The following is a 26,540-nucleotide window of genomic DNA, read 5'->3' on the forward strand; positions in this document are numbered from 1 at the left end:
GTAAAATGGTATGTTCAAATTTTAACGACCTGAGCATTTTAAAATTTTATATTGATGATGTGAAAAAAGTTTTATAGTATTTTCTATTTTACCTCATCAAAATATATTCCCTTAATCTTATTTACATTAAAGATAGTATAACGAGAAACGGACACGTTATTAAAAGTTTTTGAACCTTTGCATTTCAAAATATTATAACATTTTATTGATTTAACTTCAATCAACTAATAATTAGAGTGATAAAAATTGAAAATGATAACAATGTAATATAAATTGAAGACGTCATATCCACATGTATTGTTTCAGTTTTATTAAACGCACAACAAGATTTAGAATTTCAAAACACTCATGTCTTTTTTATAAGAACAAAAAGTTTTATCGAGGCTCTAAATTATACGTTTACCTTTGAATTTTATAATAGAACAATAATTGGTGTTAAAAATACTGTGCAAGTATACAACTGAATTGAGCCAAGTCTTGAGCAATTTGTAGCTCTGCTCGTAAATGTATTTTTTAAAAAAAAATCGTTAATTTTAAACGATAGATGCATTAAATGCAAAAAAAACAAATAAAATAGTTAAAATAGTGTATTTTATGCAGCTAATAATATTATATATTCATTATATATTTAATATTATTAGCTAATTATTGTTAAAATAATGTTTTCTATGCACATGGTCACCAAAGTATTGGTTCGTTTATTGGAAAAATTAAATTGAATATTTAACAATACGAAAAGCTTAAACTATGCGCCGCAACAAAAAAAACGCCTGAAAAATCTTTTTATGCACTTACATAGTGATCGGCGTTTTGGTTTATCCTTTCCAACGGCTAAACGATCACTTTCAACTCCGAGTTTTTTTTGTACACACGCTTCTTCGGTCGCTATTACTGAAGAATGTGGTGACTTTGTTGCGAATTCATAATTTCCGAATGCCATGTTTGACAAGGATTGGGTCTTCCTGAAGGAACTCGGTTTTTCGATAGTGAATTCATGCTGCAATAATGTGTGAGATTCGGACACGAGCTCTACATTAAGTCCAGGTGTTTTAAACAATTAACATTTATGGCTTGAGACATATTCTATTTACTATATATTGATTGAGAAGTATACGGTAGAACGTTCAGAATAGTAATGACAAAATATTTGTCTAGCAAAGATGAATAAATATATTATAACTCCGGAAAATCATTTCCTTGACGTCAACATTTCTATTGTTTTTATGGCGAAAATAAATTTATATCAAAATATATAGAAAAATATGATTAAAAACTGTGTATATCAGAATTTGCACCTAGCGCTCAAAGCCAAGGTATTCCTAAGAGTTATCGAAAATTCAACTTTTAGAAGTTGGAGTTATCGAGGTTCCACTGTATTTGTTTTTCTTTTAATTCTATACAAGCAAAATAAAACTAACAATCATTAATGTTATAATCACCATAAAAATTATAATTGACTATAATAATTAAAAGCAAGTTGTATACAATAATAATTGTTTAAGTGTATATCCGTGGTATTACTATAATAGTATATACTAAGCGTTATCAGTTTTTGAAAAGTTTTTTGAAACAACAAACAATCTAGCTATTAACCTTTTATATACGGTGCGTATTTAATTGTCTAACTCCATTACGGGAATACATGATAAAAGACAACTTGTAATGAGAAACGTTTTAGTGATTACTTTAGCTTAGCCGGCTGGCTGGCTGGCTGGCTGGCTGGCAATCATGAAACCCGAATAACGGCGACGGCAGGCGTGAAAGCGTTTTATGTACAAAAGGAAGTCTTTGCGTTCCTAAAAGTGTTATACATCGATGTAGACCCAAAATTCACTTAAAAAGTCATTAGTTATCGAGCTGCTCAGCTTGCCCAACGACTACAATCAAAAGGGATAAAATGCTTCGTGGACGAAAGCGCATTCGAATGGCGCTTAACAGTTTACGGAACCTTTTCACCGCTGAGAAAACTTTTCGAGTTTAAACCACCAAACGCCATGGGAATTAAATAAAACGTTCTTGATGAATTTTCGAACCTATTTTTATCTCTTCTGTAATACAAGCATATTGTACTACTCTCAGTAAGTAAGTGTATTTAGCTTTAAATTTATGTTTACTCGTGTATGACTTATAGTGCATCTTTTTTTAACTGAAAATTGGCTACCTAACAAAATATACAAACAGTGTCTAAATTATACTAAATACTTGCACAATTAATAATATAAACATATTAACTTGTGCAGTAATCGTTTCTCACTCAATTAATGTACACAATTTTAATGATTCAGTCCAATAAAACTCAATATGCTTGATCAACCTAAACACGCTATTTTTTCAAAAAACCACTAGTAAAACATATAATATTGTTTTAAGATTAAAATATCATGAATAATTAAAAATATTTTAATAAAACTTACTGGGAATCCATATCCAAACTTACAATTAATATAATTTAAAATTTTTTAATTGAAAAATAAGTATAACTGTATGATAAGTTACCTATATAATATAATATATTAACATATTTTTATATTCTAAAATCTAGAATCCAAATGAAACGATTTATTTATTTTTTGTATGTGTATGCGTAGACATTTTTTATAATAGAAAAATTCTTCGATTTTTAACTTCAATAAAAAAAATATTTGCTTCTGGTAACAAATTGGTACTTAGGAATTAGTAAAAAGTAAAAAATGTTCTCCATATTTCTTAATAATCGGAAAAAATGCAATACTTATACAATATTAACTTTTACAAAATCGATAACATATAATGTAATATAAGATCCCATAGTTTTTTCTTGCAGCAACATAACAAAATATGAATAATACATATTATGCACAATTATTTTTATAGACACTTCAAGTTCAAGTTTATGTTAAACTAAACATTGAAATGTAAAATAATGGTTTTAGATAGTTTTGTTATGGTTCAAAAATTATTATATGTAGATACTTGAAACTTTTTATCATTAAGTATTATTTACCATAAATGATGCTAATCTCAAAATATTTAGACAATATTGTATGTTCTTTATACCACATTGCCACGAATCTATATTTTACACAATTAGGTACTTTATACGCCGTACTCTGATACAGCCTTATAAGTTATAAGTCATTAATAACAATAATAAATTATGTTATATTAAAAAAATAATTATTATATAGTATAAAATGATTCGCTAATAACTGACTAATTTTAAGAGAGTAATATATACTTAGAGGTTTTATATAAGTTTCACTGTTTACATATAAATGATTTATCATCAAATTTATATTTTACACATCCATAACAATGACTTAACTACTATAAGAAGTGGTTTTTAATAGTGAAAGCACCTCACCATTGACCTGTGTAAAAATGTAATTACATATTAACTTAAATTACCATAAAAAAAATAAAACGTTTATTATATACCTATACATTTATTTATTAAAAATTAAAACTCATAAAAACTTTAAAAAAAACTTATTTTATCAATAACTTATTAACAGTTAAAAGTTCAATAAAAATTAATTAATTTTCTCAGAATAAAGTACTAGAACTAGACTGACATTGATACTTGAAATTTTGAAACTTAAATAAAATTTCTTTAAAATAATTGGTTAAATAAAAATCAGAAACTAAATGATTGTCCTACCTTACTCAATACTGACTTATGAGTACAAATAATATGCGATATAATATTATACTGATAACTATAAAATAACGTTTTACTATGAATGCTAGGAGCTTATCATATCATAATATAACTAACAGAAAGATAAATTACTAGTTGTAATATTACTATAATACCTACTATATTATATTATATTTATATAAATATAAGAATATCTTTAATAACAAACATTGACACACTATCTCTGCTAAAAATCATATTGATATGATGTATAACTTAATTTATCATTGAATTAAAATCCATTACATTGACTTACTATCGTATACTCAATGATTAGATACACTCAACACTTACTATAGATCAGACCAACTTCTTCGGTCTTAATTTATAATATGTATTTATGTTGTTATAGATATAAGATAAAAGCTACAGATTTTAAATTATTTTATGCGACGCATTAACATTAAATATTCAGATGACTATTATATTCAATGTATGAATACAAATCATTTCTAATGTAAATTACAATAATTAAAAAAATTATCAATATAATAGATACAATAAAATCATTAAATATTTTTAATTAAAGAAAAAACTTAAAAAATAATAATAGTGTTATTTGTATCTCTTATTAAATCGTGATAGATGAATGTTTACAAACAAAATACAATATACTATTTAATACGACAAATGTATTAATATATATTTTATACTTATTTATTTAAAGTTTAGCTATTTTATAGACTGTAAAAATGTTAAGATTCATCCTTATAAGAAATTGTCCTTTATATTTTATTCTAAAATAAATCTCTTTCAGCGCTGTTTATAGTTAATAGTTTTATGAGATCATCTCTTCACTTCTTTTATCTCTATAAATGATTGATGAGACTTGTTACAGCAGATTTTTGACGAATAAAGTATGTTCAAACAACAATTTTTCAAGTGGTTTTTTTCTAGTAATTACTATATTAGTATCTTCAGAACATAAAAAAGAAAGACATCTTATTTTGTTTACATTATACATAATATTTAATACTTATATAACTTTAACAAATTATTTTGATCGTTATTCGAAATTAATACAATTTTACATTGGCTAGAAGAGTTTGTATTGGAAAATTGGAAAAAGTTTTAATATATTTCTATGTATACTGTCTTGCCAGTTAGGCATATTGGCTTTAAATATAGCGTAGTATACAATAAACTCAAAGTAAAACTTTTATGTTGCAAAGACTTGTATATGCCATTTCAAACTTTAATTTCTCCTAGATTTTTAAGCAAAAAAAAAATTATGTTACGTATAACTAATACACATTTTAACCAATTAATTCAATTAACTATGTAAAAGTTAATTAGTATGAGTATAATAGTTTTAGAATCAAGTATTTTATATTAATTATAATATTTTAAGTTAAGTATAAATTATTTTATATTTGTATGTAATTATAAGTGAGGGATCAATAATTACTATTAGTGAAATTTGAAATACATGAATGTTAATCAACAGAACAAAACCGTATTCTTAAATATAAGGTAAACAAAATATTTAAAATATAAATTAGGTACAAAAACGAAATATATTATATCATATGATAATCAGGTACTTAGGAAAGTACTAAAAAATCTAAATAGTGTTATAATCGATTGTTTTACGCGTATAATACTAAATTTAATAAAACCAATAGTTTTTTTAAAAAATATTTGAATTAAAAATCATTCGTTATAAAAACTTACTTTAGGTATCTTAAAAACTTAAAAAATAATATTAATAATTACATTTTAAGTACTAACTAAAATTAAACTAATATTTATAATTGATTATACAGAAATTAAAAAAATGTACGACATTGGATTCAGAAACTCCTCTATTACGTATTCAAAATCTCAAAGTGACTCACATAGTCAACGTATCAGTAGAATACCTGGAATACTTATTAACTGGAAATTACAATCGTTTCTATGTTTGTCTCTCGAATTTTAAATGCATTTTCACTCTTTTTTTAAAAAATATACCATTTAACAAAATATCAAATTAAAACTTAACGGTTCATATCCAACGAAAATGTATTTATTATTCTACATTTTATGAAGTTAAGAAATTCAAATTTTCTTGAAATTACAGTTCATTATGTTACAGTAATTCAAAGAACACCATAACTAAAAATTACATAGTAACGATGTATTTCGTTGTAATTTAATCAAATGTACATATACAGTTTATATATAAATAAATTAAAAATAAATATATTTTATGTATTATTTATATATATTAAAACAGTATTATAATAATACTGTCTTATACTTATTTTTTTTTATAGTAATTAAACGAATGAAATGAAAATATTCAAAATTTATATAATTATTAGTAAAACGTTTTTAATTGTAAATCTGATATGTAAAATACGAGAAAATAATTATTGTATATGGGAAAATCGATATTATGTAATGCACCGGCTAATTAATTTTTTCAGTATATGTCTACAATTTTATTTCTTAAATCCATACAAAGAGGTTATAGTAAATTAGTAACCAAGAACCTAACACGTATATACAGACATATAGCTAATTACGTAGGTGCTTCGTGTTTCAGACTAAACGTGAACAACCTCTGTTTCTCTTCAATGGCGTAATTGGAGTGTTGCAAATGTAACACTTGCCACACAACAATATTTGTATGTGGGCTAAAAATATTGTTTTACATATTTAATATTTTAAATATGAGTTATGCTTTTTAACATGTTATTAATCTAAATAATTTTACTATAATAGATCCACCTGTATAATATTATTTATATTATAAATTCTGAAAATAAATTTTAGCTTTTAGTTTAATAATAATTTGTTGAAAATTATTTTAAAAAATTGGAGACACTTTTACACACATTTTTTCATATTAGAAAAAAATTAAGATATTGAGGGGAAATAAATATCAATTATGGCATAAAATATAAATTGAAACACTAAAAATATGAACGAAATTACACCATTATAATCCACTTTATAATCTATACTTAGATCAAATATTAGTGTAAATTGACATCAAATGTAAATATTTCAACGAATATAACATAACTTTTGTTATTATCAATTACTAAAATATGTTCAAATCAAAAATACAAAGCTGTTTTTGAACTAACCGTTTGACTCTAATGCAAATACCAATTATTATTTATTATTTGAATTGGCAGAGTTTAACAATTTGACATTTTTTTTATTTTCGATGAATTATGTAACTATAATAATATAAATACATAGTGTATCCCAATTATTAATATAAGTAGTATATTTTTAACTATTATAATTTAATTTAGTTTAACTCTACCGCAAAGATATCTAATATACTACTTTTAACGATTTCTTAAAATAAAAAATATAAATATAAAATGTTTCTTAGCTGTTTTCTGAAACATAGAAAGTTGTTAAGTTTAAAATTGTATAAACTATAGTTTTATTTCCATATTAATGGATAATACAAAAGGATAAGAAATATTATGCATGTTTGAGAGTTTGGAACCAGCTGTTCTAAACTACCTATATATAATATTTCATCGTAATTTAAAAAAGGATATGAGAATGATTTATGTAATTTCATTAAATCAAAAACAACCATTATAGTATATAATATTACACGATACATACATGTATGTCTTAATAGTTATTTTAACTATTTATTAGAATTTATAAATCCAAATTTTTATGATGAATTTATTGATTGCATAATTTTAAGTACAGTAAAACTATAATATAAAAGTTTCCGATAAGGTGAACAATTTTCAAATCTAATGATGTACTCATAATACAAACAAAGAAAATGTATAAATAAAACTATTTATTGTAATACATATTATGCAAAAATTAAAACTTAATAAAAAACTCATTAGTCATTACCCTCAAATATAATTTAAAAATGAATAGATTGTACATCATGAAGACTACATTTTTCATACAAGTATATTAAGTAGATAAAACCTGTATCAATGTATAAGTGTATAACATCATACAAAATTAATGAAATTCCAATGTTATGTCATATTTATGTCAAACAATCATCAATCATAGTTAAATTAAACCAAAAAGATGTTTTATACTCGTAAAACAACGACTCAAAGTTGAAAAAAATAATCTTTAATGCTCTTAAAATTATGCTCATATTTTACTTATTAGATAGAATATAAATATGAAGGATAAAGTTTTTTCATTTTATTATTCGTTTAAAACTTTCAAATTAAACATTATAGAGTCGTCTTCAAATTATTATTTACTGTACAAAATATAATAGTTCATAATTAAACGATAATGGATGCCAGAATAAATTGTATAAGCAAATGAACATCTATAACGATGAACACGATAGCTTTACATTGTATCCAAAATCAGGGAAAATGTCTTTGAAGTGGAATAATTAATAAACAAAAAATGTATAATACTTCAATAACATAATATACTGAAACGTGAAATACCGAAATATACTGCAATGTAAAATGAAAATAAAAATAAATTTGTGTGATTTTTACAAAAAAAAAATTATCATTTCACCCTACACTTTCATAATACTATTAATTATTCAATTAAAAACCTCAATTACTAAAATAACTCGTTAGTCGTAACGCACTTGAACATAATTTATTGCAAAAAACAATAATTTATCACCAAACCGCAATTACAAATATTTACGGGTTTGGTTTGAACACAATCTCATAATAAACCATTTTTTTCCTCAAAACAAAAATTTTTAACCTATTTATTAATATAATTATTATCACTTTTTTTTTAATCCAAAAATAACACTCGCGCAGTTTATTAACATTTTAAAAATTGAGTGCAAATAAATGTATTCATAAACCTACATTACAACACAATTTCAACTAAAATCACGATCAAAACTTTTACAATAGGTATTTGTTTATACGGTACATCCTGTATAGGTACCGTAAATGTAGAGTTTATATAGCAATATTTTAATATTTAATCATTAGTTCATAATAATTTTAATAAGCGACATTAATTATAGGTACCTACTACAATTTTCTTCGTTTAAACTCGACCTATTTAAATGCATCGTGGCTTTAATCGTTACTCTTTCTCAAGGGTATACAATACATTATGAAAGATACAACAAAATGAAACAGTAACAATATTAATATATATATATAATATATTATGTTATAATAAAGGAAAGGTCTTAGACTCAGGACTAATGGTTTTGTAAGCGGCATGCGTATAATCTAAACTGTGTTTTCCTTACAAAGTACTGTAATCCTGTCTAAGAGAGGTATAATATTCAAAGTATAATTTGAACTTCGAAGTACCTACCTACAATAAAAGTTAAAATAAAGCTACAAATTACTTTCTTCGGTATTGCTTTTAGATCAAATACTACAGAATAATGTAATTCTATCACTAAATGATATTTATTATATTACATACATATTAAGTATACTGTATAGACAACAAATATAGATAATAATATGTCGTATACTATATTATATTATACTATCGTTTTATTAAATAAACAAATTATTTTGACTTAGAATAATTTCTATACATTATACGTTCTGCCAAATATTTAAAGTTTAAACGAATAAAATATCTTTTATATTAATCAATTAAAAAAACATTTGAACCATTTCATGTCTATATTATTATAATTTCTCTCTTGATACTATTTATAAAATCATTAAGTTAGAATTTCCACAACCCTAATCAGCCTAATGAGGCAAACTTTTTGGATAAGCAAAACAGGTTAATATAATAAACGATTTATTAAAATGAACATTTTTCAAGCTGATTTTATAAAATAAATAAATCTTTCTTCATTTTCACGATTATCTTGTTTAAGTATTTACTCTTTACAAAGTATAAAATTGAAAAAAAAAAGTAATGTAATTAATTTTAATGCCCAACACTTCATTTTCAAATTAATAAAAATCAATGTAACACGTTAATACTATGTATAATAAATAGGTAACGCATTGAAATCTCTTCTAACAAATAGCGACGACTAGCAATGACCTCCAAATAGCGGACATATTTCTGATAACATATTACAAATTTTTTTTATTTACTGAACCCTCTGAATAATGGACAAAATGTTAATATCGGTATTTAAAGGTTTCACTAAAATATGATTAACATAAAAAAACAAACCTAATGTTATTTTGACGTACATAAAATGAAAACGGTAGTTTAGACAAATGATAATTAGGCACATGTGATATTTTGAAGTTACTGCACCCATTTAGGCGTGATTAAAAATAATAAATAAACTCTTTAATTACTTATCCTGAATAACTTAGCCAAACACCCTTAAATGCTCTTCAAACTAATACTACACGTGTTTTCAAATGTTTTATACGCATTGACTTACTATTAAAATGACTGTCTATTCACACTGAGCAATAGAATACCAATTTCAAGTAAATTAATAAATAATTTTGATTTTTTTTCTATGATAACTAACTAGGTTCATATTACTAGTTAAACAGTATTTCTATTTAATATAAAGCATATTATTACACGTGTTGTCTTGTATTTTTATTTTATTTGTATAATTTTTTAAAAAATTATTCTGAGCCCAAATCTATAAACCTATAGTTATTAATAAATAAATAAAAATAAAGGTACATTAACATTTAAAAAAAGTCAGTTTGTTTAACAATTTAAAATAAAAAGAGTGATTATTGATTGAAAAGAATAAGTTTGTTTCTCCACAATACTCTATTAAATGCCATAAAGAATGTTATTAAAATAATAAAATTAATGTATTGTTAAAAGAAATTTTACCATGTACATTGTACATACTTGGTAAATCACCCCGATTTCCTGTACAGGAAATCTGTTAATCGGCAAAATACCGTCTTGGTAGGTAGAGAAACACAGAGAGCCGCGAACGGATGATATTACAGTCGTGCAGTGTTTCACAAATAAAACTATTTCAAAACGGAAATGAATACAAATATAATCTCCGATGTTTGTTTTATTTCCCGTTTAATTTTTACGAAATGAAAATAAAATTACTGCAGTTACAGTATAATCGTCGAAATAATTATATTATTAATATATATATATATATATATCAAATTTACGAAATTTATCGAAATGTTTTTTTCTGGATGCATTTATGTAACCGTCGACCATATTATATATATTTTACACGGAAGAAAAAAGTCACTCTGCGCCAACTTTTCGTAAGTATTGTATGGCATCATACGAAAGTCAAAAAAAGGATTCACTATGTCTGACATCATAGTTGTTATTTGGTACCAGCGGCAACGGCCAACTCGGTCGTGTGCGTATACCAGATAATATATACCTCACACTTGCAAGGGGGTGGTTTTCTTCCGCAGTGTTTCTCCCGGCCGGCCTCGTCGTCGAGTTTTATTATGATAATTACATCGCAAGGTGCGACGTACATTATGTGTTTATATAAATTATTATTTGCAACCAAATGATTTATACCGTGTTAGTGCAATGTAATAATTCATCCAGTGATGCCAAGGCCACGCGGAGCTTTAGTAATATAAATGAAAAAAAAAACCAAAATCATTCTTTACTAATAATATACATACGTCCCCAAACACAGCGAAAAACTTGGCCTCGAGCGAAAGCCGATATATTTCTGTGCGGTTGTCAAACGCAGTTAAAATCAACCGTTATAGTTAGGTACGTAGCGTGATTGGAACCAACAGCCATGCCACGGCGTTCATAAAATTAAAAACCAACACCTGGAAAAATGAATCGGGAAACCCTATAAACGATAAATCTCGAAACTATAAATCACTTTTGTCCCAGCACAAAACAATAGGCATCGGAATATAAAGGTTTTTCGAGCTGTTATCATATTAAATACACATATTTCACGCTATATATTCTACGTGAGTGTGTGTCTGTTGTATATGATTAACCCGCGTACATAATAATTTGTAAATAATGTTATATTTTTACATAGTATTTAATTAATCACAAACACGCATTATTTTTTTTTTTTTATTGCGGCCGAGAAAAGTAATCGTAAACATGTTTATGATCGTTTTATGACTACCTATAATACTAAACGTTATTATGCGAATATTTTTTCCGGATCGATTACTTAAATCACCTTTTTTGAAAAATCTTACACATACATTTAATGGTGTAAAAGATCAATTAACCATAATACTAAAATTCTAAACATCTATACAAATATACAATTATCATACAAATCAATGCCCAATACTTCCGGAATTGAAAATTTCAGTTTAAAATTGTAAAATGATAATAATATAATAATATCTGCATTGTTTATTCATTTGTATACTCAACAAAAAATTCAATAAAACCCATCCATGCGCAACAAATAAGTTTCGAAATTTTATTTATCAGTTATTCGTTCAATATTATATTCTATCCACTATAATATTATAAAAAAAAATTTTTAAAAATAAGTAGATTCCTACGTATATTTTGAGGTTCACTGGTAAAATTAAATCTAGACACACCATGCATATGGTGTCATTGTTTTGAAATATATATTAATTTATCTGTATTATTATAATTATATATAATATACGAGTATATGATATATATATATGATTATTTTATCAAACAACAGAAATTATTTCAAAATATATTAATGTTAAAGAATTTTTGTTTTACATAAGTTCTTTTGTAGTTATAACTTTTTAAGTTTTTTTTAATGTCACCATATGTTTTGTTACATATTATGAAGTAGAATATTGTTTGGAGTATTTTAATACATAGAAATCAAAATTCGGACAAGTAGTTTATGAGTTATTAGTATTTAAAGTATAGGTAGGGGAATAATAGACAAGGTATTCTTCCCGATCACTCCACTCTCATCGCCAATACTTTAAATACTTTAATTCGTAAATTAATATTAGTTTTAAATTTCGATTTTTACGTATCAAAATATTCCAAAAATTATTAAATAAAAAATGTATATAGTCACTCAAAAAGTAAAAACCCTTAACAAATCGTAACAATAAAAAATATTATTTATTTCAACTGGAAATTCAAAAACATAAATAGATTTCGATATAATGAATCTTCTTCAACAAAAGAACCGAGATGTATATTGAATATAAAATACAAGATCTTTCAAACTGCATGTGACAAAAAAATGGAAGGGATTAGGTATGTTAGTTATTACAAAATCCCCACCACTTTTGGTACACAAAGACGTTCATAGTATAAGAAACTCAAGGGGGGTATGTAATTTCAAACCTCTCCATCCCTGTGTGTATACATGAACCTTTATTTCGTATAGGTTAAATTGTAAAGATAGAAATAATAATAATATATTTATTTTAAATTACTTTTAACTTTTGAGGATAATAGTAACTTTTGTTTGCAAGTATACATTGTAGTATATTATTGTTTTTATTGACTTACAGAATGTGTTGGCTTAAGGGACTTGAAAATCCACGTCCCAGTGGCAGTAAGATCCGGATCCATACTGAGAATGAACTGTACATACGATTTGGAAAATACGGCACTGTATTCAATAAAATGGTATCTGAGGGATCAAGAATTCTATCGATATGTGCCAAAAGAATCGCCTCCCACTCGTGTTTTTCCAATGCCTGGAATTATAGTTAATGTGAGTAACAATAAATGAATTTAACCTCCTTTTACTACGAGTATAACGCCGTTAAAACTTAAAATTGAAATAATTTCATTTAAACAGTACAGTATATAAGTTTCTAGAGTTTAAATGAAAATGTATTGATATTAAATCAAATATATTATGAATCGTTTGTTTTTAGAAATTTGTTTGAATATTAAATTATTTATTTAGGAAGTAGATTATCACTTAAGTATATCAAGAATCGTTAAATTTTAATGTGTTGACTATCCCCATGCACTTTGCTGCCCGTTAAAAATTATATATTTTATAATGATTCAAACTTTGTTTGATTTGTTATTTAATATTTGATGAAATATTGTTCAAAACTTTAAAAAAAAAAGAGTATTTTATCATTTATACTCAAACAATGAAACACAGTACTAAAACGCGTATTATTTAATAATAAATCAAAAATATTAATTTATAACTAACGTGGCAGATGATAGTCAGATATTAACCTATCTATTTCCATTTTATTGTTAAGATGATTACCGTTAACCAAGACGTTCTTAAAATAACATGTTAAAATATTATCTAAATAACCAGACTGTGAATTGTAATCGAATAAAACAAAACGCGATAATACCTGTACAAATATGCGTTGAATACGATATTAAATTGATGGTTTTGACCAAATAGAAAATAGATACAGTCTTAAAATGTATTCAATTATAATAGGTAACCATTTTATTTAATCAATGAAAATTCTATGCAAACAAAACATGATCGTTTTTTGAAAAAGTTTAAAAAAATATCACAGTATGAACCCCTCATTAAAATGTGAATTTTTCAAAATCCTTTGATTATTTGGTGTTTATGTTATGAAAAGAAGGTAACGACAAATTCCAAGGTTAGGTAACGACCGAAAGTGGAATCCGTTTACAAATAATGCAAGATTAATCCTTTTATGTCTTTATATGTGAAGTTTCCTATTATTTTAAAAATTAATAACTCAATTGTCAATTAATTTATAAAATCGAAAATAGACTTGAAAACATAACCCGCAATAAAGATAATTTAAAAATAAACCATATGACGATAAAACGAGTGGTTGATAAGATCATTGACGTCAAAAATCCTCGTTTTCACATTTATATATTATATATACCTAAGTACATAACTTAAATAATAACTTTATAATCACACTTAAAATTTAGTTAAAAGTTCGATTTTTATTTATCAAAAAACGCCAATAAATATTCTGCTTTAACATATGAAATTAAAAGAGAAGAAAGTAGGTAACAGATCTGCTCTAAAATAATTGTCGAGTATAATTCTGTAATAAGTTATTGACTAAGTGACCGTAATGAATGTATTAAAGTTGAATTCAATGATTTCACATCATACCTGTATGAAAAACGATTTTGAGCGGAAACCATCTTTTAGTTTGTATTACCAAATGTAATATTTGTATTTCTATCAAAGTAATTTATTATTATATAATTATCATAGAACTACGGTAAATTTATTTAACTTTTTCCGAAAGCATTGCATTTATATTTAATTACACCTTACCGTAAAACTATATAAATTGTTTGACAATTTCAAAGATAAAATGATAATAAAAATATGTATTGAAAATTACAAGTATCTACGGTTGTTTTTTTTTTTTTTTTATCTATACTATAAAAGCAAGTCCCAATTTTTGAAATTTGTGAAATTTGAATTTCCACGTATAGGTATGCATTATATATTGAAATAATAAATAAAGCATATCTATAATTAAGCAATCGTCCACAACCCACCTCAGAATGTGTATATATAGAATCGATGATAAATCAATTATTATTGTCGACGTATATGAGATGTGACAACGGATCGGTGCTTTGAGCGGGCCTGCAGAGTTTAAAGTATATATCACTGCGTTCTAACTAGGACCGATGAACTTAATCTTGAGACTCGAGTAATTAAAAAAAGTTAAAACGCATCCAAAAATAATAATAACCAATAGAAAAGCAAAATAGTAAGTCAATAGCACGCTGATTGGCTGAATGGTGCAAAGACCCACAAAATGCTATGCCTATTGTTATTGTTTAATAATCATTATTATTGTTACTTATTTAACGACGTGTTATAATATTATTATATAATATATTTCCCGAGTGTAAGAATAATGACATAAATGTGAGAAAAAAATTGTTTTTGTTATCTATAAGTATATTTATGACAATTTATAAACACCTTAAATTATTATTATTTTACGTAGGTATAATCAATAGTATAAGATATGTACACTTTATAGCATTTTATGATCAAAATAACAACTACTAACAACGACTAGACAGGATTTGAAACAGCCCCACAATTTACATACAACTATCCACGAGGGTGGAGCACGCGGGTGACAGCTAGTAAAATATAAATTACAATAACATAAGAAAATTGATTATGACAAAAACTAGTTTTGCATAAGAATTCTCGTGTTTCCATAATGTTTGGAATTTATTATTATAAGAAAATTCTGGGAATTTTTTTTTATTTAACCACTTCCTTCTGGAGTACAAAGAAGATTCACTTTCTTACTAAAAAAAAATAATGAAATCAAAAATTTAGCAGTTTTACTACTCAAGAAGATGATGATATACCCAAACAAATAAAAATAAACTAACACGCTTCATTTTAAAATCAATACATTCATTGCTCCCCTCATAATGTAAAATATATCGTGTCATTCAAAAATGTAAAAACTTAAAAAAATGGTACCTAATCAATTGTAAAAATATAATTTTTTTTATTAACTAATAACAATTATGTGAAAAAAAATTCAAAAACATCAATAATATAATTTGAGCGAAGTGATAAATATAACACTATTTAGAATTTTCTGTTATTATTTTTTTTTTATCTCAAATCAAAAATTTCCTAGGTATCTGAAGTTTCGAAATTGTAAATTCAAACAAAAAATGATAATTTATCCTGTTATAGTTTTTACCATTTTTTTACCGCGATAAATTTATACTATTTTTATACAAATTAAATTTTTAAAAATATTTTGGTTCGTCTATTGTTATTTATATCACACACTAATTTACACTATTATACACTGTACGTCGGTATGGACTTACCTTTAAGTTATTACAAATAATATTATAAATTATATTTGTATAAATATAACCTAATTTTATTTAACCTAATGTTTACTCAAAATCAATTATCAGTACCTATAACACGAAAAGTACTAAAAAGTAAAAATTGAGATAGACACACCATTTACATTCAGAATCATTATTTAGACAAGTATGCAATGATTTATCATTAAAATTGAATTTAACACGTCCATTAAAGTAACTACTCAATAATAAGATATCTACACTCAATATCTTCTACACAACATAGTGACATCATTGATTTTTTTCACATCAAGTAATTTGATTTAGAATACACGTTTAATCGTCATTTATTCTAATCATAAAAATTAATTCTATAAAACAACATGAAGTATTTATTTTGACTTCATTAATGGGGGTGGGTTATACACACGAATAAATTAATCGATAACGCCATCCAGACATGGGAAATTACTTTTGATTTTATATAATAGCAGGCAAGTTTGGGTTTTAGTTTTAATTATATTTGTGCACACTGCTCGTACCGGTTCATTAAAATAACTTCTATAGTCTTACATCACAATGCCAGGTTTTTGCATTTATTATTGAACTAATGCCAAATATGAATTTCTGTACCATTTGTTTTGTACACACATGCATAACAAACATAACGAGTGATTAATTATTTTAATATTTTATATACAGTACCTACTACCTACCTGTTAAAAAATAAAATAATAACGTACATTTTTACATTACAATTATAATATTTACACGTGAGGTTTTGTGCTCGTGCAGGATCACATACAAAGGTATACAATTGACTGCAGACCGGTGGTGACCGACAGTCGACAAACGTCGGTATAATAACAATCTTTGATTATAATTTTAACCGAATAATAAGTCGTTACGAATTTACATTGCGTCATTAACATAATGTTATATTATTTTTAGACATAAGCTATATAACATTATTACTGAACGCTGTAAAACTTACGAATAGAAATAATTCATAAATACTATTAATTTGATCGAATTGTATACGCAATAATAAACTGTATTGTGATGAGATTTACGATTCGTACGATTCGTTTTCACAACTAGTTTTCGGCCATAATCATTGATAAAAACTACAAAGAGAAAACGGAGATAGAAAGAGAGAACTATTGATAAATGTGATCTAATAAAATACAAAAGGAAGGGATTATGGTCTATAGTGTTCAACAACTTCTATATCGAATCAAGTAAAAGTTTATATATGGCTCCGATCTGTTGGACTGTGTACAATGAATAGAGCCAGTTTTTATATTTCATTCGATTTTTGACGATTGAACTCTTTATTAGATTGTTTTTTTTTCCTTTCACTTGTATTGATTCGTATATCGTTTTTGAAAACCCATTTTGGGTTTAATTTAAATTCAAAATATAGGGTTGAGATAATATTGTATAAGGCGTGTAGTCGTAAAATTCATAAATGTGTAATAATTTATAGTACACGATTTAAAAAATATTAAAGTTATTGATGAAAATGTTAACTATAAAAAGTTATAATAGGTGTATAATTAATTATACAGCAATAAAAAATTAATATAATAATAACAAAACTAATCGAAAAAATTCGAAACTGTACAAAAAATATAAGTATGAACCATATAAATTGGTATTACCGCCAATGCTGGCCATCAGTCATTCTCAGTAATGACTAATCATTATCGATAATTGTAATAATCGAACGTAATTATTTTTTATGTTTATTACTCTTATCGTATTTATATCATTATTTATTATCATATCATTACACTTTTTCCCAGTTACTTTTAATTAGTTTTACAGTATTAATTAATAATATTTTTAGTTTAGAATAAAATCTTTATTAAGCGTACTCCTTATTCTTGACTCAACTTAATGAACACTAAGACTATACAGTTTGATTTCATTGGTTTTAACTTGTACTTGATTGGTTTTTAAACGTTAATGATTTTAAAATGAAATGCATTTCTTATTATTTGTTAACTACCTATCAATTGCTACCGTTATCATTCTAGTGAAAAATAAACTTACACATTATCCTTTTTCAACTGCACTATTAAAGAAATCATTTGAGGCTATTTATTATGTTTATTACATTTTAGTAATGGTATTCCATCATAATTATTATTACATTATTACAATAATATTAATTAATTTGGTAAGGCAATTTTAATATAAGTATACATATAACCTAAACATTCTGAAAATGAATTAAGTCTATAGTCAACGAGGACAATACTCATAGGTATTTAACTTATTTTTAATTTTATTATTTAAATTCACAAAAGAATACTTAAATTTTAAAATTATATAACACAACATTAACTTATTATACTAATCCGCCCAAAAAATGAAAATGAAAATAGTGTCGCGACCTACTCTTTTAGCGTCTAGCTCTTTCTAGCTTAACTCCATAACTTCAATCCACGAGTATCGTCAGTGGACGGCTCCTCTTATAAAATATTCTACAAAAACCATTTTTAATCAATTATGCTTATTGTAGGTACAAAATATGTATAGATTATTTAATTTCGACTAAAAAACAACAAACTATTAAGTCATACATTAAATCTTGAATTGACAAACCAATATAATAAAATAAATAAAATATAAATATTATGTACAAAACTAATATAGTAATATGAACATGATCAACAAAATACTGTTAACTATTTAATTTTAAGTTTTACTAATTTTAAAATAAAATTAATACACGTCAAATGTTTTTAATATTTACCTAATATTCAATATAGAATCTCTACATTTCTGAATAAACCAATATAAATAATTTAACAGTGAAAATAAAAGTTTATAATCTTTTTCTTTAGAAATGAATTGCAGCTGATGTACCCGCTATAACGTGATATGAAGTTATGCCGAAATAACATTGTTTGAATTTCCATGTAATTTGCATAAGCACTTTCAGTTAACAACAAAAAAGAATTATTGAAACAATACATCGAATCAAAGCTTTAGACCACTTAGTATTTTTACACATATAAATTTAAAACTAAACTTTCCATTAACCTATTTAAATATTTAAAACTCCTTTAGAAACAGTAGATTATTGTGATAACGTTTTTTGTTGTACCTGTAATTTGTATTATTTAAAAAATACAGTGTACTTTATGTATATATATATACATACACTTATTTATTCAATTACATCAATAAATTATGTAACAGTAATTCTGTTTATGTTTATCTAAATCCAACTATATTTGATATGTTTATATTATTAACATTATATATAAATGTATAAATAATAACTAGAGCCTATTATAGATATGTACTCAAATTAATAATTAGGTACCTACACAACAACTTAAAAAAAGTTTATCACTTAAATAGACATTCAAATAAAAATAAAAACTTTATTTCAACAGCGTTTTATTGTGAAAAAATAATTGAATGGATGTAGTAAAGTTTCAAGACTTTTAGTAATTTTATTGTTCCAAACTGTCTGTTTTTGGATTTAGACATAAAATTTGTTGGTAGATATATTCTAATAATTTTATTTAAACTTAAATAGGGTAGTTTCATAAAATTAAAATTACCAGCAATTTGATTGATTATTGAAATTGTTAATTGTATCAAAATGTTAAAAACGAATAAGATGAAAATCCTATTATTGATTTTTAAACTCAACACAATAAAGTTATACAAAATCAATTTTATTAAATATATTTTATAAACATGTATAATTTGATAACAAATAGTTTTTTTATACAAATAAATAACTATTAATTATTATTGAATAAAATTGGATATCTGGGAAAAGTCATTAGGTTAATTTAAGTGGTCAAAATATGATAATAAAATTTTACATTAATAATATTTATTTTCAAATTTGCTTTAAAATAATGGTAAAATGTCACGCTTTGAATTTTAAAAATGAAATAAGAACATATTAATAATGAAATAAAAACTTGGAAAATACATTACATGAATAATGTACATTATTAACTTTATCCACATAATAAATCCTAGTATTTTTCAAAATCCATTTAGTTTTAATATTGGAAAATTGCCTCCTGGCGCCTACCCTACAAATGAAAACGATTGATTTGCTATGTAACAATGCATTAGAAATCAAATATCGTGTAAAGAACTTTAGTTATTTTTTATAAATTTCTTCTAGATACACAATATCCAAATTAAAAAAAAAAAATTACAATTAAATCAAAATATACAGATTGGCTATGTCTGACAAACATTTGAAGTTATAACAAAAAAACATCAATTTTATCCTTCTTATTAATAAAAAAATATTATTAAAATTAAGACTAATTTTATTTATGAATATTAAAAGAATTATTTTTCAAATATTTATAAGTACTTTTATATATAATTAAAAATTATGTGTTCACACATTTTGGCCTGCTAAGAGCTTTTGATATTTTTGTGGCCTTGGAATGAAAAAGTTTGAAAATCCATGTAGTAGGACAAATTTAACCCCATAAAGGCAAAGGGAAAACAATTAAAGAGAATACGGTTTATAAACTTTTTTGAACTAATTTTTTTTTACAATTTTAACATATAATAACTTCAACTTTTTATTCATACTTAGAAACCAATATGGCTTATAACAAAGTATTTAAAAATATACTGACTGTAGAAAAAAAAATCAAGTTAAAACAACTAAGTAAATACTTAAATTTTTCAATTTAAAAGTTAACATATATGACATATGTGTATACTCAAAATATTTTTGAAGAAATTTAAGTTTAAAAAAATCATAAATATTTTATATAACTCATAATATATTAAATTCACTTAGGCGAATTAATTTTTACTTGAAACAGAATACTTTTTATTTTTTAAACTTTAAAAATGACTTAACAAGTTGAAGAATATTAAATTACATATTTGTATAGAATTGAGCAAAATAAACCAAAAATATTCCATAATTCATTACTTGTATTTATATTATTTTTAAAAAATAATCAAAATTAAAAAAATATTTTTCACACGTTGCCTTCGTCTTAAAAATGTTTAACATTGCAGATTTATGTTTAACTGTTCCAATTTTATGTTTTTAGTTTTAATATTAAATTGAATTGACCTATTATCACTTTAAGCTTTAAGGTAAGAATATTAATTATTTATGTTTTATTTCTGAAACAAAATATAAGTTATGATAGATTAATTCACTCTAATATAAAAACTAAAAATATCACATTGAAACTTTTGAACGCAAATTGTCTACCTATGTAGTACATTTGATAAGACGGAGGCGATACATATATGTATATGACATTCACTTAAGAGACTGTTATGGTAAAAGTGAAATGTATTCAATGCTTAATATGTTAATGTTTACATTGTCACTGACTTATGTGAGTACAAAATAATTTTAATCATTGTTATTCAAAGTGTTATTGACATTATTCACTTTTCCCATATCTCCCCTTCTTAAAATTAAGCCTATATTGATAATTGGATAAACTAAAGTACTATTAATACTTTTTATTATTTTTGAATTTTAAATATAAATAATAAATGGCTTTAACTCATAGTTATTGTAATAGAAAAATCTTAGCCAAAAAAATAAGTATACTTATAATTATTATAATATTATTGTATTCATTTTTATCAACCGAAATTAAATTGACTTTAAACCAATATTAAAACTTTTTAATAACTCTCATATAATAATAACAATATTAAAAATAGATAAGACTTCAACACCTATTGCAAAATCTATTTTATTTTAAAGAAACACTGAATAATTCATTGTCATTAGGTATTAATAACATTTACTATAAATTATTGTCGATTCGTTAGAACTTATTACAACAATAACAGTCATAACAGTATAATACTGTTAAGTACTAGCCTACATTTATCATTAAACCGTTACATATATTTTAGTTATAAGCTAACATTAATTCTAATACTAATTTTAATTTTAATTAAACAAATTATTTAATATACCTATCTAGTATTTATATTACCTAAATTAAAAAAAAAATAAACTAATTTTTAACACCGTAAAAATAATAACATCAGCTTCATTCGTGTTATTTCTGACATTATACAATAAAAACAAGTAGTATATACTAAATGGTAGTATAATTATATAATACATAACTTATAGCAAGTCTTTAAATAAGCATAAACCTATTTACTAATTCATTGCTTTAACATATAATGTACAAAATGTATATTATACACCTGACAAAGCAATATTCGGTAAGTTCATTTCCACTTACACAAAATGTATAAATAAAATATAAATACACAATGAATCTTAAAACTCCATTAAAAAAAACATAATGATCAAGTAAACTTATTTATCAATATTTTCATACAATAATTTATATTTTATACTTATGTTTAATATCATTTCAACAAACCTAATCAAATCTATGAGTATTAAAAGTTCAATAACTCGTAAGAAGTATACGATTCAATTTTAGTATAATAAATGTTTTATTTATGATTTATTATTTTATTTTTTAAATGATGAATATTTTGAATTTTTGCCTGTTATAAATTAAAAAATAGATATTATAAAAATTAAAGAATACAGTGTGTACAGAAAAACACTTGTACAACGATAACTTTCTTATTAGCTTATTAAGTAGGTAATAATAATAAATACAGTAAGTAGGTACCTACTTAATCTAATATTGATTATTGAGAATTTAATTGTTACATTATGATATTTGAATGAATAATATAAGCAATTATTGTTGATATAAACTATGGCACAAAATATGACGTACACAAATTTCAAATCAAAAGTTTAAAATCACAATTTTATAAAATTTAATTTTGTATTTAGGTACAAGAATCCGACGAAAACAAAGTAACCATTGTAAACGTCCAGAGGGAATTGACGGGATTTTATAAATGCGAAGTCTCAGCGGACGCACCACTTTTCCACACCGGTATTAAGACAAAACTCACATACGTCACTAGTAAGTAAATTTTTTTTTTAATAAATTAAAAATAGGATATTCGCTTCTGCTGCATAATTATAGGTTTTGAGTAAACTTGGTCAGCGGGGATCAAGTCATTCTAATTCTTATTTAATGATAAATCATTGTACATGAAAAATAATTTTAAGCGAATCAGATAAATTAATTATTAGTAAATATGTTTAAAGGCGCTATATATTTTATTTATTTTATCTCTCTGAATTCGATAGGTTTAACTTATTTTGTTTCCCAAAACATTGTATGTTATAACTTATAAGTCAATATTGAAATACTATAGAATGAAGTATATAAGTTTTTGGTATACCTATATAGTACAAAAAATCTATAAGGTAATCAATCTTTTAAAATATGTATAAACAACTCAAAAATAATCGTATGATTTTTTTTTCAATTATAATATAATCATGTCTATTAAGTGTAAATACAAATATTTGTGAACATTTAAAATTAGTTGTTATTCCTTTCTGAGTTACATCAACAAAGAAACAAAATCAGTGTTGTTAAAAACTGATGTTAAGTAAATAGGGCCTGTTTTCCTGCCATTTTCTTTTTTTATTATTAATTTTTTTGAAAAATAATTAGTAGAATTTTCCTACTTTTAAATCACCAAAATACTTACTAGATCAAATTGTATACAAGAAACCACACATCAAATTTGAAGATTAAATTAAACTATTCACTATTAGATAAACGTGATAACGAAACACGTTTTTTAAAAAACTTTTATCTAAAAATTCAATACAATATATTCCTCGCTTCGGTCATAAACTAACAGATCAATTCCTATAACGCATAGGAAAATTACTACCTGATATCATAATATGATAATCATATATTTTATATTATATTATGTCGTTTAAAAAGCACGTAAACTACCAACACCAATTAATTTATACTTCACTCTGTCCCTTGTAACCCGCCACGCCTGCAATAATAATAATCATATATTCTTACCATTGCAAAACCATATTACAACGTGAAAGGAAATTCCAAAGTTATTAATACGCACACACTTCTGCAGCTCTGCAAAATGTTTAATTATTATATCGTTGTTCGACTACAGCACACACTATTCTATAATATTATATGTATATTATTTTGTATATAACATGTGTGTATACATATATTCCACACACACACACACACACACATATGCGTGTAATGTATATATATAATATAGGTATACATCATGAATAGCGTTTGAGCATATTATTATAAAGCACAAAACCGGGATGATACCATTGTTATGTGTGTATACATCTATATTGTATATTGCACATATAGTATAATGTATACGTATTTACTACTACTGTTGCCACCATCACTTTACACTCCCATTTCCAACTGGGTAATAATAATAATAATAATAATAATAACGGCGGTGATGGTGATGATGGCGAATTTTCTCTATTGTCCCCACCCGTCCCTTCGGAATCGATCTGTAAGGATCATTTACATTTACAATTATTATTATTATTGTTTAAAGTCCTTATTCACGTCGGACATCAAAATGTCAACACATCACGACTGCCGCCACCTAAACTAATAGTCCACGTAAGACACACGAGGTTTAAAACGTGCGCTGCAAAAATTAAAATGAACGAATTTAATCAAGCGCCAAAGTTATTTAAGGTTAGTCCAATCAGAAACTCAATAAAAAAAAATAATAATAATAATAATGCATTTCATCACAAAATCTAAGTGAAAACATATGAAAAAGTTTTCAACAAACTTTGGCGAAAGCTACAAAAATTATTTCAACGAAAATGGTTCGTTACGATTTTCATTGAAACACCCCCTCTAACTATATACCCTAATACACTGAAAGTCTAACCAAAGTCATAATAATTTTTATATCGAGACCTATAGTATATTTTTCCAAACACTTTTCTCAATAAGAATACACCTTTGAAAGAAAAACTACTCATGTAACATAATTATTCATGATTGTATAACACAGATATTTTTAACAGGAAGTATAGATAAATTTACAAAAACATTCCGATTCATTAGTTCAATTCTCAAACATTTTTAATTCGGGTTTATAATCATTACTAAAAATAGAAATCAAATTCCAGGTAAATATGAAAAGAAATTAGCGATCGATTGAAAGTTTCATTTTGTATTGTGCATAAAATAATAACTAACCTGAACTGAGCGATTTCTTACTATAGTAAATAGTAATGGACCAAAGAACTGTGTATACTTTTTGGTATTATGAATAATGTATGAATATTAATTCAAAAATATAAGTTTTCGCGAAAAAAAAACCATCTGAACACTCTCAGATGTACATTTGGGAACGCATTACTGTCAAAGAAATTCAGACTTGCTGCGTATCGCTTGTGTATGCATGAAAATGTTTCGTCCCTTTTGTAAGTGCCCGTCAAGTTTCCCGGGGTTTCATAAAAATCTATAACATAATACATCGAATATTCGCTTCGAGAAATGCATACTAAATGTTTTCTTAGCCTTCGTGATACTTAAACTTGTACACGACGTGTTTGGTGTAATTTTGTACAGCTTTTATTTTCTAGAAATAAAAAAATAACTGGGTCAGTTAAACATTGCAGTGACATGATTAATGAAACGTATTGAGATAAGCTGCAAAAAGCCGGACTAAATCGGTTAATGGATTGAATCATTTTTCTAGCGTCTCCCCAAAAACAGGGGAAATAGATCCTATCGTGCAACGTTGCGTTAATAATTTCAAAATTTGATGGTTAACGATATTTCTCCAATAATACTAAAATATTGAATAATAATAATTCAATTTCTTATACACGTATTATACTTGTAAGTTGTGTTTTTATAGAAAGATAAAAATATAATAACTGAATTAGAATATATACTAATTATTATCATACACAATAATATTATTTAATTTTATTTCCATAATTTAAAATGACAGAAATGCAGAAAGTTAAAATCAACAAAAGATTGATAAAGAAGTATACCTACTCTAAATTATTTTAAGGCATTATTTGAATATATATTTTATTTTAATTCAAACAAAATAAAATATATTTTTCTAAATATTATAAAATTGAAAAAATTAGGTAAATATGTTAGTAATGTAATTTAACACTAATAGCACCTAAAATTATTGCATAGTTCTTACCTAGATATGTATTATAGTATATATTTTTTAATTTCAAAATACCTATTTATTTTATTTCTATTTATTTAAACCTAAAACTATATTTTATCATAACAGCAAACCATCAATATATTATATAATATAATAGAGTACTAAATATTTTTCAGAAAAT

At 24.7% G+C, this 26,540-nt stretch overlaps 1 protein-coding gene across 1 annotated transcript in view; it reads left to right on the top strand.

The window, feature by feature from the left end:
• The window catches only part of LOC114130618 (uncharacterized), a 72,221-nt gene that overhangs the window by 34,337 nt on the left and 11,344 nt on the right, over nucleotides 1–26,540 (top strand). Inside the window, exons 3-4 of the mRNA XM_027995625.2 lie at nucleotides 13,012–13,217; nucleotides 23,112–23,247. Coding sequence (XP_027851426.1) covers nucleotides 13,012–13,217; nucleotides 23,112–23,247 — 342 coding nt within the window. The remainder of the gene's footprint in view (nucleotides 1–13,011; nucleotides 13,218–23,111; nucleotides 23,248–26,540) is intronic.

Source organism: Aphis gossypii, chromosome 2 (assembly GCF_020184175.1).
Source record: "Aphis gossypii isolate Hap1 chromosome 2, ASM2018417v2, whole genome shotgun sequence".
In the NCBI taxonomy this organism is placed as follows: domain Eukaryota; kingdom Metazoa; phylum Arthropoda; class Insecta; order Hemiptera; family Aphididae; genus Aphis; species Aphis gossypii.